At 41.6% G+C, this 14,410-nt stretch overlaps 1 protein-coding gene and 1 long non-coding RNA gene across 2 annotated transcripts in view; one reads left to right on the top strand and one right to left on the bottom strand.

Moving 5' to 3' along the window:
• LOC110004020 (NXPE family member 3-like) overlaps positions 1 to 4,461 on the top strand; it is a 35,045-nt gene extending 30,584 nt beyond the window's left edge. Inside the window, exon 8 of the mRNA XM_065951530.1 lies at positions 3,837 to 4,461. Within this exon, the coding sequence (XP_065807602.1) occupies positions 3,837 to 3,854 (18 nt within the window). The 3' untranslated portion in view covers positions 3,855 to 4,461. The remainder of the gene's footprint in view (positions 1 to 3,836) is intronic.
• Positions 1,704 to 6,175, bottom strand: LOC136177662 (uncharacterized). Its single transcript, XR_010665170.1, has 3 exons — positions 4,531 to 6,175; positions 3,846 to 3,920; positions 1,704 to 3,092 (listed from the first exon to the last, which is right to left on the bottom strand). It is a non-coding gene; the product is annotated as an uncharacterized lncRNA (long non-coding RNA).
• Positions 6,176 to 14,410: the final 8,235 nt, after the last annotated feature.

Here is a 14,410-nt window from a genome sequence, read left to right as displayed (position 1 = left end):
GGAACAGACAGCAACAACTGATCATTTGAACGGAAACAGTAAGAATCAACACTTCTCTGTGTGATTAGGTTACAGATGTAGGAGGGCAGTAGCCCAAGCATGTCCTTGTAAATAAAAGTGCACCAGTGTTCCAGCCAGTGGGTAGCTCCATCACTCTAACATCTCTCCATTAGTGCATGTCCATAGGATCCTGTTTGTGCATTTGTGTATATTTCAGCCTATGTGTGTGTTGCATGACTTACAGAGTGTAAAAACAGAAATTTCCCCTTGCGGGGATCAGTAAAAGTTAATCTTAAACCTCAGAGAAGCATGATTAACAGCGTCAATCTTACTTAGACATTTAGCTGAGGCATTCATATACATCAGGTCTCCATAATCTAAAATGGATAAAAAAGTTGCACTGACAAGCTGCTTTTTCACCTCAAAAGAGAAACAAAATTTGTTTCGGAAGAAGAAACCCAATTTAAGTTTCAGTTTTTTCACAAGATTGTCAATATGGGGAAGGTGAGGGAGTCATCAAGCAAGACACCAAGGTATTTGTACATATGAACCACCTCTATGACATTTCCCACAAAAGTGGACACTGTGGGGACAGTTTGAGGTACTTTCTTAGTGTTTGAGAACAACATTAGTTTAGTCTTGTCAGTGTTGAGGACTAGTTTTAGCTGCAGGAGTGTGTGCTGGACCACATCAAAAGCTTTCTGCAGAGATTCAACAGCTTTGGCAGGAGTTGATCCAAAACAGTAAATAATTGTGTCATCGGCATAAAAATGCATGTTAGCGTCTAACACATTTTTTTCTAAATCATGAATGTACATAATGAACAGGAGGGGTCCTAATATTAAACCCTGTGGCACCCCCTTGTGGACACTCACAAATTCAGAACACAGACCATCATATTTAATACACTGAGTCCTGTCACTCAAATAATTTGTGAACCAGGAAACTACATAATCTGACAAACCCAAACAAAGAAGCCTATGCTTTAAGACAGCATGGTCCACAGTGTCAAAAGCTTTTGACAAATCAATAAAAAGTGAAGCACAGTACTGCTTTTTATCAAAAGCAACAAGTATATCATTGATTACTTTTTTAGCCACAGTGATGGTACTGTGCTTTTACCTGAAGCCTAATTGCAGTTTTGAGAGATCATTTGAGGTTAGAAACTCTTTTAGTTGATCACACACAAGAGATCCAAGAATTTTTGACAAGACACACAAATTTGATATTGGCCTGTAGTTAGTTAAAGCTGCTGGATCACCTCCTTTTAATAAGGGGGTAACAAAAGCTGACTTCCAGAGGGATGGAATTTCTTTGTTTTCGATTGAGAGATTAAAAATGATTGTTAGAGGCTGTGCTACAAAATCAGCTGCTACTTTCAAAAAGTAGGGCTCTATCAAGTCAGGTCCAGGGGGTTTTCTGTGATCTAACGTTTTGAGGGCTTTATGCACTTGCTGCACAGTAAAAGTGCAAAATTAAAGGGTTCTCCTGAAAACCCTGGGGGGTCTGTGCAGGGAGTCACAGGGGCAGCTCCTGTAGAGTCAAACAAAGAACCAGATGATACAAAATGCTTGTTAAAGCAATTTAGGACCTCAGCTCTATCATAGACTGGGACCTAGTCTTTTAGAACAAATGTCAGAAGAGCCTGAAGACTTTTAATTACAGATAAAGACTTAATCACTTTCCAAAATTTCTGTGGATTATTGAGGTTCTCAGTTGTGACAGATAAGTAATATTCTGATTTAGCATTTTTGATAAGAGAAGTGCATTTGTTCCTTAGTTGCCTGAAAATAGACCAGTCAGAGGCAAAATCACTTTTTCTGGCTTTGGTCCATGCCACATTATGGTGATGGATGGTATCTGACAACTCTGGGGAAAACCAGGGGTTTTCTTGTCCCTTCACCCGGAAATTCCTGATAGGAGCATGTTTATTCACAATTTTCACAAAATTTTTCTTAAAGAATGTCTAAGTTAGCTCAACTTCCGACAACAGACCTATATGCCCCCAATTAACCAAAGACAAATCATGATGTTAAGCTTGTTCATTAAAATTTTTTTAAATTCCTCTTGAAAATAATGCGTGGTTTACATTTGGGGATTTTAGTGTCCCTGCAAGTAGCAACAACACAATGATCACTTAAATCATCTCAGAATTTATGAGGAACATTTGTTAGAATTAGATCAACCAAAGTGGACTTATCAGAACTTTTATGATTTGAAGTTTTTCTGCCTCAAATACGTTGAAACACATCAAAGGAATAAAAAATAAAGAAATCAGAAAAGGCTCTGAGATAAAAGCGACAATATTTACCTTTTTTAACCATAAAATAGTCTTTTCAAAGTCGGTCTAATAGTTCAATAATGTTTGACATGGAGAATAGCGTTCCCATTTCCACAAAGAAGCAGAGGATTTTATGGCACACCTTCACCAACTACCAAGGTGCATGAAGAGTGAAAGGCTTGAAGAGGTCAAAAAGCTCCAGCAACACTTGCAGCACGGATATCAACTTTATTAAAGGGATACTTCACCCGTTGAAACATGAATCTGTATTGACATTGGGTCATATATGTAGTAGAAATGTGAAATACATTTTAAAGTTGGTGCCTTCTTGGCAGAGAAAAGGCAGAAAGTGTCTTTTTGGCCCAGAATGCACAGCACCGCAGGCCACTCCAACTAAGGTCAGGTTTACAGACATATTAACTTCAACACATACGGCCGTTTCCTCAACTGATTCCGAGATTTCTTCCAGAAGGAATTGGTATCTTGGAAATTCCTGGCAGAAAACAGACTCTATGTCTGTGTCCATAGGCAAACAGTGAGAACACCGACACTACCAGTCCGTCCCAGCTCGAGCCGGCCCCGGCTCCTCATCCTCACCGCCGCCGACAGGCAGGCCTTATGTCTCGGCTGCTGAGCTGGCAGCGGCGGCCAGCAATATAGCCGGGAGACAGTTGCAGCTGACAGGCTGGTTTTGTTTCTCGGCTGCTGCGACTAGTGGCGGTCCCGGCGGCCAGCCGCCAGCGGCCAGATTTCCAAAAGGAGCCTGGGTGCCCTGTTTTCAGCACTATGTAACTGGCAGTGGTCCAAGGTTCTGGTGAAAAGTGCAAACAGCTTTACAGCACTAGTTCACAGAGCAGCTTTCAGCCATAAAGTAACAAAAGTTCTCTACAGTGCAGTTGCACTCAGCGACCTTGGATGGGAGCCAAAGCGCACCAAACTGAATTCCCCCTTAGAGTTGCTTTAAAAAGGAACTCAAAAAGAGATCACTGACTTTGCTGACCTTATTTGACCAGATACAATTTTTGATGAAAAACAAAATGTATTACACATAGGGGCGGCTGTGGCTCAGTTGGTAGAGCCATTGCCTCTCAACCAGAAAGTCAAGGGTTCAATCCACAGCTCCTGCAGCAACATGTCCAATTTGTCCTTGGGTAAGACACTTAACTCCAAATTGCTCCCGCTGCTTCATCGGTGGCATATTAATGCAAATGAATGGGATTAGTTACTTCTGATGGTTTCACTAAATAGCAACCACTGCCATCAGTGTATGAATGGATGTGAATGTGTAGGTATGACATGCAGTGTTAAAGTGCTTAGTCAGAAGACTAGAAAAGCACTATATAAGCTCAAGTCCATTAACCATATTGAGCTAGAAAAAAGTAGCTTACATATTTTCAATGACAATTACAAAACAGACTCAACTGCATCAATAGATTCAAAATAACATCACTCTACATATGCTTTAACTTTCGGATACAGATTACAGTTTAAATATAAGTCAATAGCAAAATGTACAAAGATTTTCCTTTCATGTTAACTTTTTTCCTCCCCAAAGTGCACTTACCGATGGTGATCTGACTGACGCAGCTGTAGAAGGTTCCTGAAGAGACATTGTAGCTGCCACTGCTGGGCTCACGGTCTATGACAAAGGCAGACATCAGGTAAACTCTTTACATCCAAACCACTTATGATCACCAAAATCATCACAGTCATACTTTCATGTACTTTTTCTTCCATTTTGGATCTGTACAGCAAAAAATGTTTTCCTGGTTTGCAGAGTGTCAATAAAGTGTGCACTAAGCCACTTACAGCACTGCTCCTGGCAATTTGAGGAAAGTCATGACCCTGCATTTTTTGTCTAAATGTTCAGAGTATTATTTCAATAAATACTTATCAACAGCTTTTTAATTGTTTTTTTATGTAAATTGATTGGCTTATTTAGTCTGTATCTGTAAATGATGATCTTTTATTTTTAGAAGACTGCTTCAAACTGTAAAGAAATGGCAAACATTCAGAGGGATTCAAGTGAAAACACTTATTCATTGCTGTTTCTAACATTTTACAATCACCGAAATTATTCTAATGGTAAAAGATGGCTAACTAGCAGCAGCAGTGCAAACTGCAAGCTACAAATTACTTCCGCCTACTCTGGAGTAGAATACAAAAAATAGCTCCTAACACAGGTGCATATCTTCGGGATATAAAAAATAACGCTTTAACAATGACATTACTAAAAACATCTTACTTACCTCGTCACTTGACATTTTTCCGTAAGAAAGCCTTTACAAGGGAAATGTTATCCACTGCTGAAACTTGACTCCTTGTGAATGTGAGTTGAGGGGGGTTGGACTCGGAGGTGTGTTGCTGGAGTAGAGAAGGAGGCTACAGCATGGAGGAGGTGTGGCCAAAGAGCCGTTTGTTTTGATTTCATGTTGGTGCTCAAGGGCGACATCTACTGGATCAAAAAATCGCATATAAAGCCTTTAAAGAAAGATGACATATTCCTGTGTATATCTTTTTGCAGTAAAAGGGTAGAAACATATAAATCTTTAAAGCTTAATTCTTAAATATGTACTGTATGTGCAAAGTCACAATTTAAAGTAATGACAAAATGAAAAGTGCTATATTGAAATGCAAAATTAACTACTACCAGCCTTCAATAGCCCAAATAGTTTCATTTAAAATAGTTTTTTGGCCTCTGACAAAGGAATAGCCAATCAGATTTCAGGATTATTAGGATGCACCAGGGGTGTCAAATCAGATAAAAAAGCCACTACATTTTGTTTGAACCTCACAACAAAATAATGAAATAGGAGTTAAAGATGTATACAACTTTACATATGGGAGCAACTGTGACAAATTAAAGTTTCAAACAACGTTACTAGTGTTTCATTGGTACACACTGCAATAAATATACATATAGAGTTATCTGAGTATCTTGATGAGAAACATAGCTTGCAATCACTGAGTTTCCGTGGTCAATTAAAAAAATAGCCTTTGACACTGGAAACTCGAGGCTTAATTTGGAACTCCATGTTATCAAGGGAGATAGAGGTTAAATCATTACTCTGCAGCAGAGGGAAAAGACTCTGTGGCAATGCAGTCGCTACTTGAAGGACACCCCTTGCAGTTTTGCATCAGACCGAGAACTGAATGCAAACACTTCTGCTCATGAATCTATTAAAGAGAACTTCTGTGGAAAAGTGCTCATGTCCTAATTCTCTAATCTAACACCTACAGGCCACAGTACAAAAAAGCAACTGCATTTCTCACTGACTGATGAGAGTCTGCTCAGCATAAGCACTCGCATGTGCTTCTATCTTTAGAGGTAAGGCTGCAGGTATCATTTATTACTGAAGTTGTGGCAACTGTTTTCTAGTTTCATTATTTCACGATGTTTTCAACCTAAGGCAGTTGCAACTTTAAAATAAAGAGCACTCAAATAATCGTGTTTCCTTAATGCATAAGGTGAATGAGTTAGATTTTGCCATGAAAAATCAAGAGATAGTGATACCAGTCTGTTGTGGCAAACTAAAAAAAAATAAGCTCCAAGCAATAAATATGATTCATTTTGTAACATTGCATCCATCTGGAGGACAATGAAAACTAGCATGACAGTCCAAGGAAACTCCTGCTGAAAATGTAATAAGAATAATTCATATTTCTTATGTGGTCAACTGACAGCACCATCGAAGAAAACTCACAACCAAGTTTATTAATCCTCTTTTTTTTCCCCCCTTTTTTTTTAACTCAACGGTGGGATAGCCTGCACTTGTGCTTTATCTGCTCTGTATGAATAAAAGTTGTCCCCCCCGGGCAACAAGGAAAACAGAATAATAGGAGAAATTAGCAACACATGATGACATATCATAGTTAAAAGTATCCTCTGGCAGATGTTTTTTTTTCTTTTTTAGTATCATACACTGCAGAATGCCTTTACCTGCGGATCCGGAGGAGAGACGCTTCGCGATAGCGCGGCGAGGACTGCGCGGACTTCCCGGACAGACCCGTACACCCTCGTCCTGACATTGGAGGCAGATGACCTGGCTCTCCTGACCTTCTCCGACTCTGCCGCACCCCATGTGCTCGCCCCCCGCCTGGATCTTCATACCTGTGTTGATCCGACGGACCAGCCGCATGTCTGCCGCTGCTTCATGCTCGAGCATTCTCTTTACAAGCGGAGGTCACAGTTATCATAACGCATGGCTTGGCTTTGTTGTATTCAAGCGCTTATTTTCCAGACTTGTCCCCCAATATCAGCTCACCTCCGCTCCATCATGCCAGCCTATCTCTGCGGCTTGGGGGTTGGTTGATGTTGCGGCTCCTTACGCACGGCTGAAGGCGTGGCTGCTTCACGTGGTTGGTTAGGTCGCAGTGTCAAGTTGCCGTGGGAGTTTTAATTATCAAAAATTAAGCGTACATGAAGGAAGGTCTCTACTAAGTACAGAAGAGACTCCTCACTTTATAAATTAAGTAATTCTGAAGATTCTGCAGGGGGGTTCCTGATGACGTACCAGACCGGTAACTAGGAATTTCAGACTTCCAAGTAGTGCTGGGCGATATGGCCTAAATTTGATATCACAATATTTTTTTGCCTAATGTCGATATTCAATATGACTCGATATTTATCATATTAAAGTTTATAAATGTAGCTTATAAAACTGAAACGCCACTGTATAAAAAAAAATATATATCACTGGCCCGACCATTGTAGCCGCTGGCTGAGGAACATTACTTTTGATTTGAAGAATAACAGTCACCAATTTACTCTTGAACCATTCTAATGCAAAAGTCAGTTACAACTTGTATTTCATTAATTGAGCTCGAATTATAAAAATATTGTGTATTTTTCTTATATTATATTTATGTTTATTCATCATGCTGGTAACTGTAAGAGTCTACTTAATCTGATATTAATATGAGACTGTGATAGAGCTGGAATCTCTCCTTCTTTCTTCTCTGTGAGAAACTCTTCATCCTTAGATCTTTACTTTAGGAGCTCTCTTAAGGGCTAAGATGCTTTGTGAATAACTTTTATCTTTACCAGGATCTAGTCTTTAACTTGAAGGTGTTCCAGCTCCTCCAGCTGTCTGTCACTGTGGCTGAAACTTTCTCCCTTCTGTTTTCGTCATGCCCTGCTGTCACTCTCAACTTTTCCGGTGATTTTTTCTCTTTGAATGCTGATTTAAGATCGGCTTTTGTCGGGATCTGATGGTTTTAAAACCGTTTTACCGAACGTGTGTTTTGGTAGAGAAACCCTGCGCTAAAATCTGTGTGCGAGTGAACAATTCGAGTGTAGCGATCGGCTCACAGAAGTGACAGCAGTGAAGCCGCCAGCTGAACGTGCTGGACTCTGTCAATTATTCATCCGGGCCAGGGCCAGTTATAATGTCGAGCCCATAGACTGTAAATATTACTGGACGAACCCTGACCCGTCTGTTACATAGGCAGAAAATGAGTCCAATCGACGGCCGCATCCATATTGGATTTGCAGTCTCAACCTAACTTCGGATCAACCTAACGACAGCAGTAAGGCGGGACCAGCGGGACTTAACTCCGCCCATTCAGCTCGACGTTAGCAGTCCACTTGACAGCATCGCTAACAGCTAGGCTGCTATCATCAACTATTCCTGCTCGTCCTGAGTTATCTCTACAAACAGTAAGTTAACATTTAACTTTTCTACAACACAGTTAAAACTAATTATATTCAACCCAAATATTTAATTAAAGTCTTAAAACTACACTTTTTTAAATATACAATCATGGTTATTAGTTATTTGTCAGAGCAGTTAGACTTTGTCAGTGTTAGCAGAGCAATACATGAACAAAGTTTTATCCATAAACTGTAAATAAATATGAGACATCCAGAAGAAATCAATATTACAAAGCATACAGTTCATGTTACTGTTCTGACAAAAAGAGGAATGTCTGTGTTTTATATTTACTGATGTCAACAGCGATGAGGTGAACATGACAATTGAAAAATAATTATTTAGTATTTATTACAAGACATTTGTTTTCTATTGAACCTGTGAAGTCATGGAGTCTGTGGACAGTGGACAATTGAACACCTTTGTTTTTCTCCTATAGACACAGTGTGGATTATTGGTGACTGGTCCGTCGAGGTTCCCAGAGAGCTGCAGAGACAGAGGAAGAAACCTGAGCTTCAACAACATCTGTATGTGTTGGTTCTTCTGGGGTGGACTTCAGTTGCTTCTCTTCAACAACTCGCTGTGAGGGAGGTCTCCCCCGGATGGCCTGAGTGATGTCACCCACAGGCTGAGAGCTGAGGCGGGTTTTAAGCCTCTTGACAAACCGTTACACTGCGCCCGCCTGTCAAGCTGGTCAGCTACAAGCCTTATTGTGAATAACTCTTATCCTTCATCAAATCAAAACTGATGAGTCATCAAAACATTCACCCCCCGTACAGTGTGTGTCCATCGAGACATGAGCTAATCACACCTATTTGTTTGTTTTGTACCAAGCTGTAAACATGTTCATCTCTGCTGTAAAAACAGATTTTTTTTTATGTTGTTTTTCAGATTAAATAAATATTTCTATATAAATGCACTCCTTTATGTCTACTTATGAGTATACATTTCAGATTTGAAATAACAAGACTAAAATGTGCATTAATGCTAAACTCAATAGCTTAGGGAAGGAAGTCTACTTTTACACAACTTCTTATTGTTTCGACATTTTCTTTTACCAAATACTGATGTAGTTCATTTCTGAAAGTGGGATGGAACAGAGTCATTGCAAAAATATGCCCTTAAACACAGCCCCATTCTTAAATCAAGATACATGGAGAGTAAATAAGATCAATAACTTGTGAATAAAAACACAGTTAAAAATGATTTAGAAATGTAGTCTTCCCTGATCAATATCACATAATATCAACTTCTCCCATCTAAACTGGACAAAGGGTTTTAAAATGGGAAGAAAATGGTTTGATTGCAAGTTGTTTGGAGGAGATCTTTTTTTATTTGAACAGCATGAATACAGTCTTCCAAAGTGCAAACCCTCCTCCTCCTCCTGAAGCTTGTGGAGCTCCTTCATGTACTGCCGTCTTATCTGCTGGCCATCTTCTCTCACCAGAACTTCGACTGTTGAAAAGTCATTCAGAAGAAGCTCGAGCATGTGACATGGATCCAGGAGAACATGGACTTTTAGTGAGGGGTCTTCAGGATGGCAAAGAAAGAGAGAAAATATCAGTTATTCATTAAATCATTTTGTTTGTTCTCATCTATTTTTCTGTATTCATCTGTGTGTAAGAGTACATTTATAAATTCAACAGTATACTACCCAGACAACAAAGGTACAGTATTCAGGTAATCAACATCTATTTAAAGTTAAGAAGATAAACCTTATTGTAATCGTGCTATTTTCAGCTCTCTCACTCACACAATGATATTCCACATCAAATTGTCTCAGATTTTGGAGGAAAAATTAAGCAGTTTATTGTGGATAGTACTTCATCTTAACATGAAACAAATATAACCTGAATTATTTAAATCATTAACAGTCTCTGTGCTTTAGTACAGAACATACAGTAACTCATTTATTATTAACATGAGCTCAGTACATGGCTGTATTCTTCAAACTATTTCTTATACTTTATATCTATGTGCTTTAAATCTTATTTTCATACATATTTCATATGTTATTGATATTTCTACTGCTATATTCTGTGTATGAGTTCAGTGAAAATTAATATGGTTATTAATATAGTTCTTAATGGTTACAGATGCTCTTACAAAGTGCATTTTTTTTAATTTGTTAACAGTTTGCTCAAATCTTAAGACACTACATCAACCATGTAACTTTAATGTCATCCTCTATAACCTACACAGCACATTAGGTTCAGGTGAGTTTATGTTACTGACGGATAATTACTACACAAAGTTTGTTTTTTAATGTCCACATTTACGTGGAGTATAACATTCATCATAACGTCAGATAACAACTGAGGTGAACCTTTAGCTTCTAACATCACACAAACTCATTTTCAACATCTTAACAACAAACATTTCTAAACCATTGACCGTAAATAATGTAAATAATGAGCTACACAGTTCGTCGACTGGTTTACAAGCTAATGCTAAACAAGCTAGGTCCGTAAATATAAATACCGACACACAAGTATACAGTAAATATAACACTACTATATCACTTACCGAAGAAAACTGAAGCATCAACTTGTTGGATGGTCTGTTAACCGCACAGCAAGCCATGTATGTTGTCAGATATGTGTTAAACAAACTCTCCAAACGAAGTAAGAAAGAGGAGAAATCAGACGGATCAAGCTGTTAGCCTCCTGACCTGCTGACCGTGCAGAGCTGTCAATCAAATCTGACACAACCAAATATGGGCATAGTCGTTTTCCTTAATAGAATAAAATCCGATGAGTTATAAAAAAAATTCACCCCCCCCACAGTGTGAGGAGAAGGGGCCGTCAACTTATCAGATATATCTCGTTTTTTGAACCAGGCTGTAAACATGTTGATTCCTGTGGTAAAAACGGGCTTTTTTGGCTGTGGGCTTATGGCACTTCCGACACTTCTGCAGCCAGCCTCAAGCGGAACCTCGAGGAACTGCAGTTTTTTGTACTTCCGCATAGGCTTCATTTTTCGAGACCGGAGGTTGCCCCTTGGTCGAGCCCTGCGTTATGAGCCCTTGTTTTGGAAGTAATTCGGCCTTGCTCGCATCTTTCTCTTTCTCCTCCGTGTTGGTCGCTTACAAGAGCTGGGCTACTCAGCGGCAGGAGTGGCGCAACAAGCGCTGTCGCGGAAATCTCACGGAGCAACGACATATCACAAGAAAACTTTGTAGTAGTTTAAAAGTAGTTTAAAAAAAACAATGTTCCCTCATCCATATCAAGCATTAATTAAATATCGATCGAATCGAGCTTCACAATATATCGCCCAACACTACTTCCAAGTTCAAACTGAATGCTCCATAACTTATGAAGGGGGACCTGAAGTGTTAAGTGAATGCATGCACATGTTCACTCACTCTCTGCTGCAGTATTGCTCATCATATTCTTTATAGTGTTTGGCTGTAATTTAAGTTAGGATTCTAACCCTAACTTAATTTACAGCCAAACATACCCTCCAGAAGAAGCCATTGGGCGAAACGTTGAGGAACTCTTTTTATAACACTTTTAACTTTCTTTTATTGTTTTATGACAACCTTTTAAATAGTTTTTTTTTTAAAGGACTACGGATTGTTTTTAGAGCCGTTTTATCTCACAGCGTGGTTTTTAACAGCTCCCACAATGGATTTTAAAGTGGATAAACATCAACGAAGGAGACCGGCAGCAAAACCCACCAGAATACGGTGAGTGACAGCGTGTAAGTGTGCACACTGAAGACAGCAAGTCACCACCGTCTGCCCGGAGCTCCAAGGACCAAACATCGCATTTTATCCTGCTTTTATCTGCTTTTACTGGTTTTATGGATCTTATGTGAAAACTGGGGAGCGACGCGAGGGGGACTCCCTCAGTCCCCCCTCTTCCCCTGTCGGGAAAACCTTTCGGTAGGCCTCCACCAGGCCCCCGACCAGTGAGTTTTAAAGACTAGTTTTATTAATAATCCTACTCCCTCTTTGTCATTTTTAGTCACAGCTCTTCCTTTACTCTCCTCCTTTAACTTCTTCTACTGCCTTTATCTCTTTTTACATTTCCTCCACATTTTAATCCAGTTTTAAAACACACCTGTTCGTCCTTCATTTTAGCTCCTGGTTTTTAGCTCTTGTTTTTAGATTGTTTTTATTTTCATTTCTTTTATTTCTGGTGCTTCCTCCTGTGTCCGCGGGGGGTGCTACAGATTTTTCACACACTCTATGTGGGGCGTCTATCAGCTGGGATTCCCCTTCTCCAGCTCCGCAGCGATATGCCCATAACTCTCACCAACCACTTTACACCACTGGCTGCTCCTCCTGGCCGGGGGAGGAGGGGGAGCACTAAACACTGCTCCTCTGCCCCCCCCGGGTCCCCGTCCACACTCAACACACACACACAGCTCACACCGGAACTCCACGCACAAACTAAACAATACTTCAGACTCCTTCAAGCCATTCACCACTCGGATATACTCAATAATACATTTACTACAGGTTCATTCCCACAGGGGATGATGAGGAAGGTGAACCGTCTCACCTCCTTTATCAAACCCTCCTCACCCAACACCATAACATTTGAAAAGGTTAAATCAAACACAGCTAACTGGATGCATAACAACATGTCTATTCTCAGAGAACACTATGACCAAGTCATTGCTGTGGAGCTGGAGACCGTGCCCCCTTACAACCAGGAGGTCTTGGACAGGGCCATCGAGTGGGGGAGGGTGAAGTATAGGAGGAAATTCACGTCCTCCTCTGTCTCCACTCTTAGGGACCTCCTAACCAGGGGGCCCCGGAGTGAGGAGGGCCCTCCTGTGCCTCAACTCTCCCCTGTGGACTTTCCCCCACTCCCCCAACCAGCAGGTCCATCCACCACCCACCGTAACCTCCCTCGCCCTCCTCTCTTACCTACTCCTACCTTCCCTCCGTTCTCCTCCTCTGTCCTCCCTACTACCTTACCCCCCCCCAAACCTAACCTTACCCCTGTTCCCTCCTCCTCTCCTAAACCTAACCTTACCCCTGTTCACTCCCTCTCTCCTAAACCTAACCTTAACCCTGTTCACTCCCCCTCTCCTAAACCTAACCTTAACCCTGTTCACTCCCCCTCTCCTAAACCTAACCTTAACCCTGTTCACTCCCCCTCTCCTAAACCTAACCTTACCCCTGTTCCCTCCTCCTCCCCCTCTCTCTCCACTATACCACACCCTCCTCATCCCGTAAATCTAGCTCACCCCCCTCCTCTCCTCCCCCCACCACTTCCTCAAGTCTCTGTACATTGGGGGGGCGGCGGCGGCATCGGGGCCCGGCGGGGTGACTCATCCCCCATTGCCAAAACACAGCCCCGGACAGCGAGTGAAGGTTGAAATCCACCCACTCCCACAGAGTGCACTCAACCGTCTGGGGGTCACGTGGGCTGGGTCCTCTGCCTTCCCCCCTGTCGCCCCCTCCTCCCCTCCCTCTTCACCCCCTTCATACACATACGTCAATAACCGCACTGAACAGACACCGCCTTACAGTAACATTGTTCTACCCAGCTGCTTGCCACGTAGCCCTGTGTGAGAAACAGTAACCCAGAGGTGGATAACAAATCAATGATGATGAAGGGAGTAACAAAAGCAAAGCTGAAAACAACCCCAACATCTGAGATATCCACCTCTTATGCCACAAGGGCCTCCGTGGCAGCACATGGCTCCCCAAGTAGGCCGGAACCACACACACACCCACGCACTCACAGGAAAATACAGGACTGGTCGTTGGAGGTCCGGAAGAAGACACTCATTACAGGTGACTCCAACCTCTCCCGGATCCGTCCTTTCACAGACCCACACATACAGGTAGACAGTTTTCCCGGAGTTTTCCCATCCTTAAGAAACTCACTCCATGCCACAACACCACACAGCTAATACTCTCAGCCGGACTCAATAACTGCTTATCAGAACATGACCCTACTACAACACTCAAACAACTACAGACCATGTGGAGGACCAGTCAGACCACCTTCCCCAATGCCACCATTTACATCCCCATCATAAACTTTTCAACCAGACTGGACAAACACAAACAGACATTACTAAAAAAGACTTCATGACACAATAGCATCCAAATACAACTTCATACCGGAAATCAACCCTCTACTCTTTCAGACAGGCAAGGACGACATACATAGGACTTCAGACACGGCCGGGATGTTGTTCAGGTACTGGAAACAGCAATTAAACTTGTAACTGGGGAAAACTGTCATACCACAACTCCCCACCAGTCCAACATTACCAACCTCTGTGCCGTTTTCTCCCTCACAGCCGTACAGCTGGAGATATTAGAAAAAGGTCTCACCTTCATCCCCACACCCAACCCACCCACCCGAGCTCAGAGGGGACCTACACATCTTCCACAGGAGGTTGAAGCTCAAAGACAATTTCCGGGGGGAGCAGAGGCGGGAGCCTGTGCCGTTCACTGGACCGTCCCACTGGTCACCAAACATAGACACACTTTCACCTGCCATTTCTC

Source organism: Labrus bergylta, chromosome 23, assembly GCF_963930695.1.
Source record: "Labrus bergylta chromosome 23, fLabBer1.1, whole genome shotgun sequence".
NCBI classification, from domain to species: Eukaryota; Metazoa; Chordata; class Actinopteri; order Labriformes; family Labridae; genus Labrus; species Labrus bergylta.
Note: the sequence above shows the minus strand (reverse complement) of the source record. Positions and strands in the feature narration are given on the sequence as shown.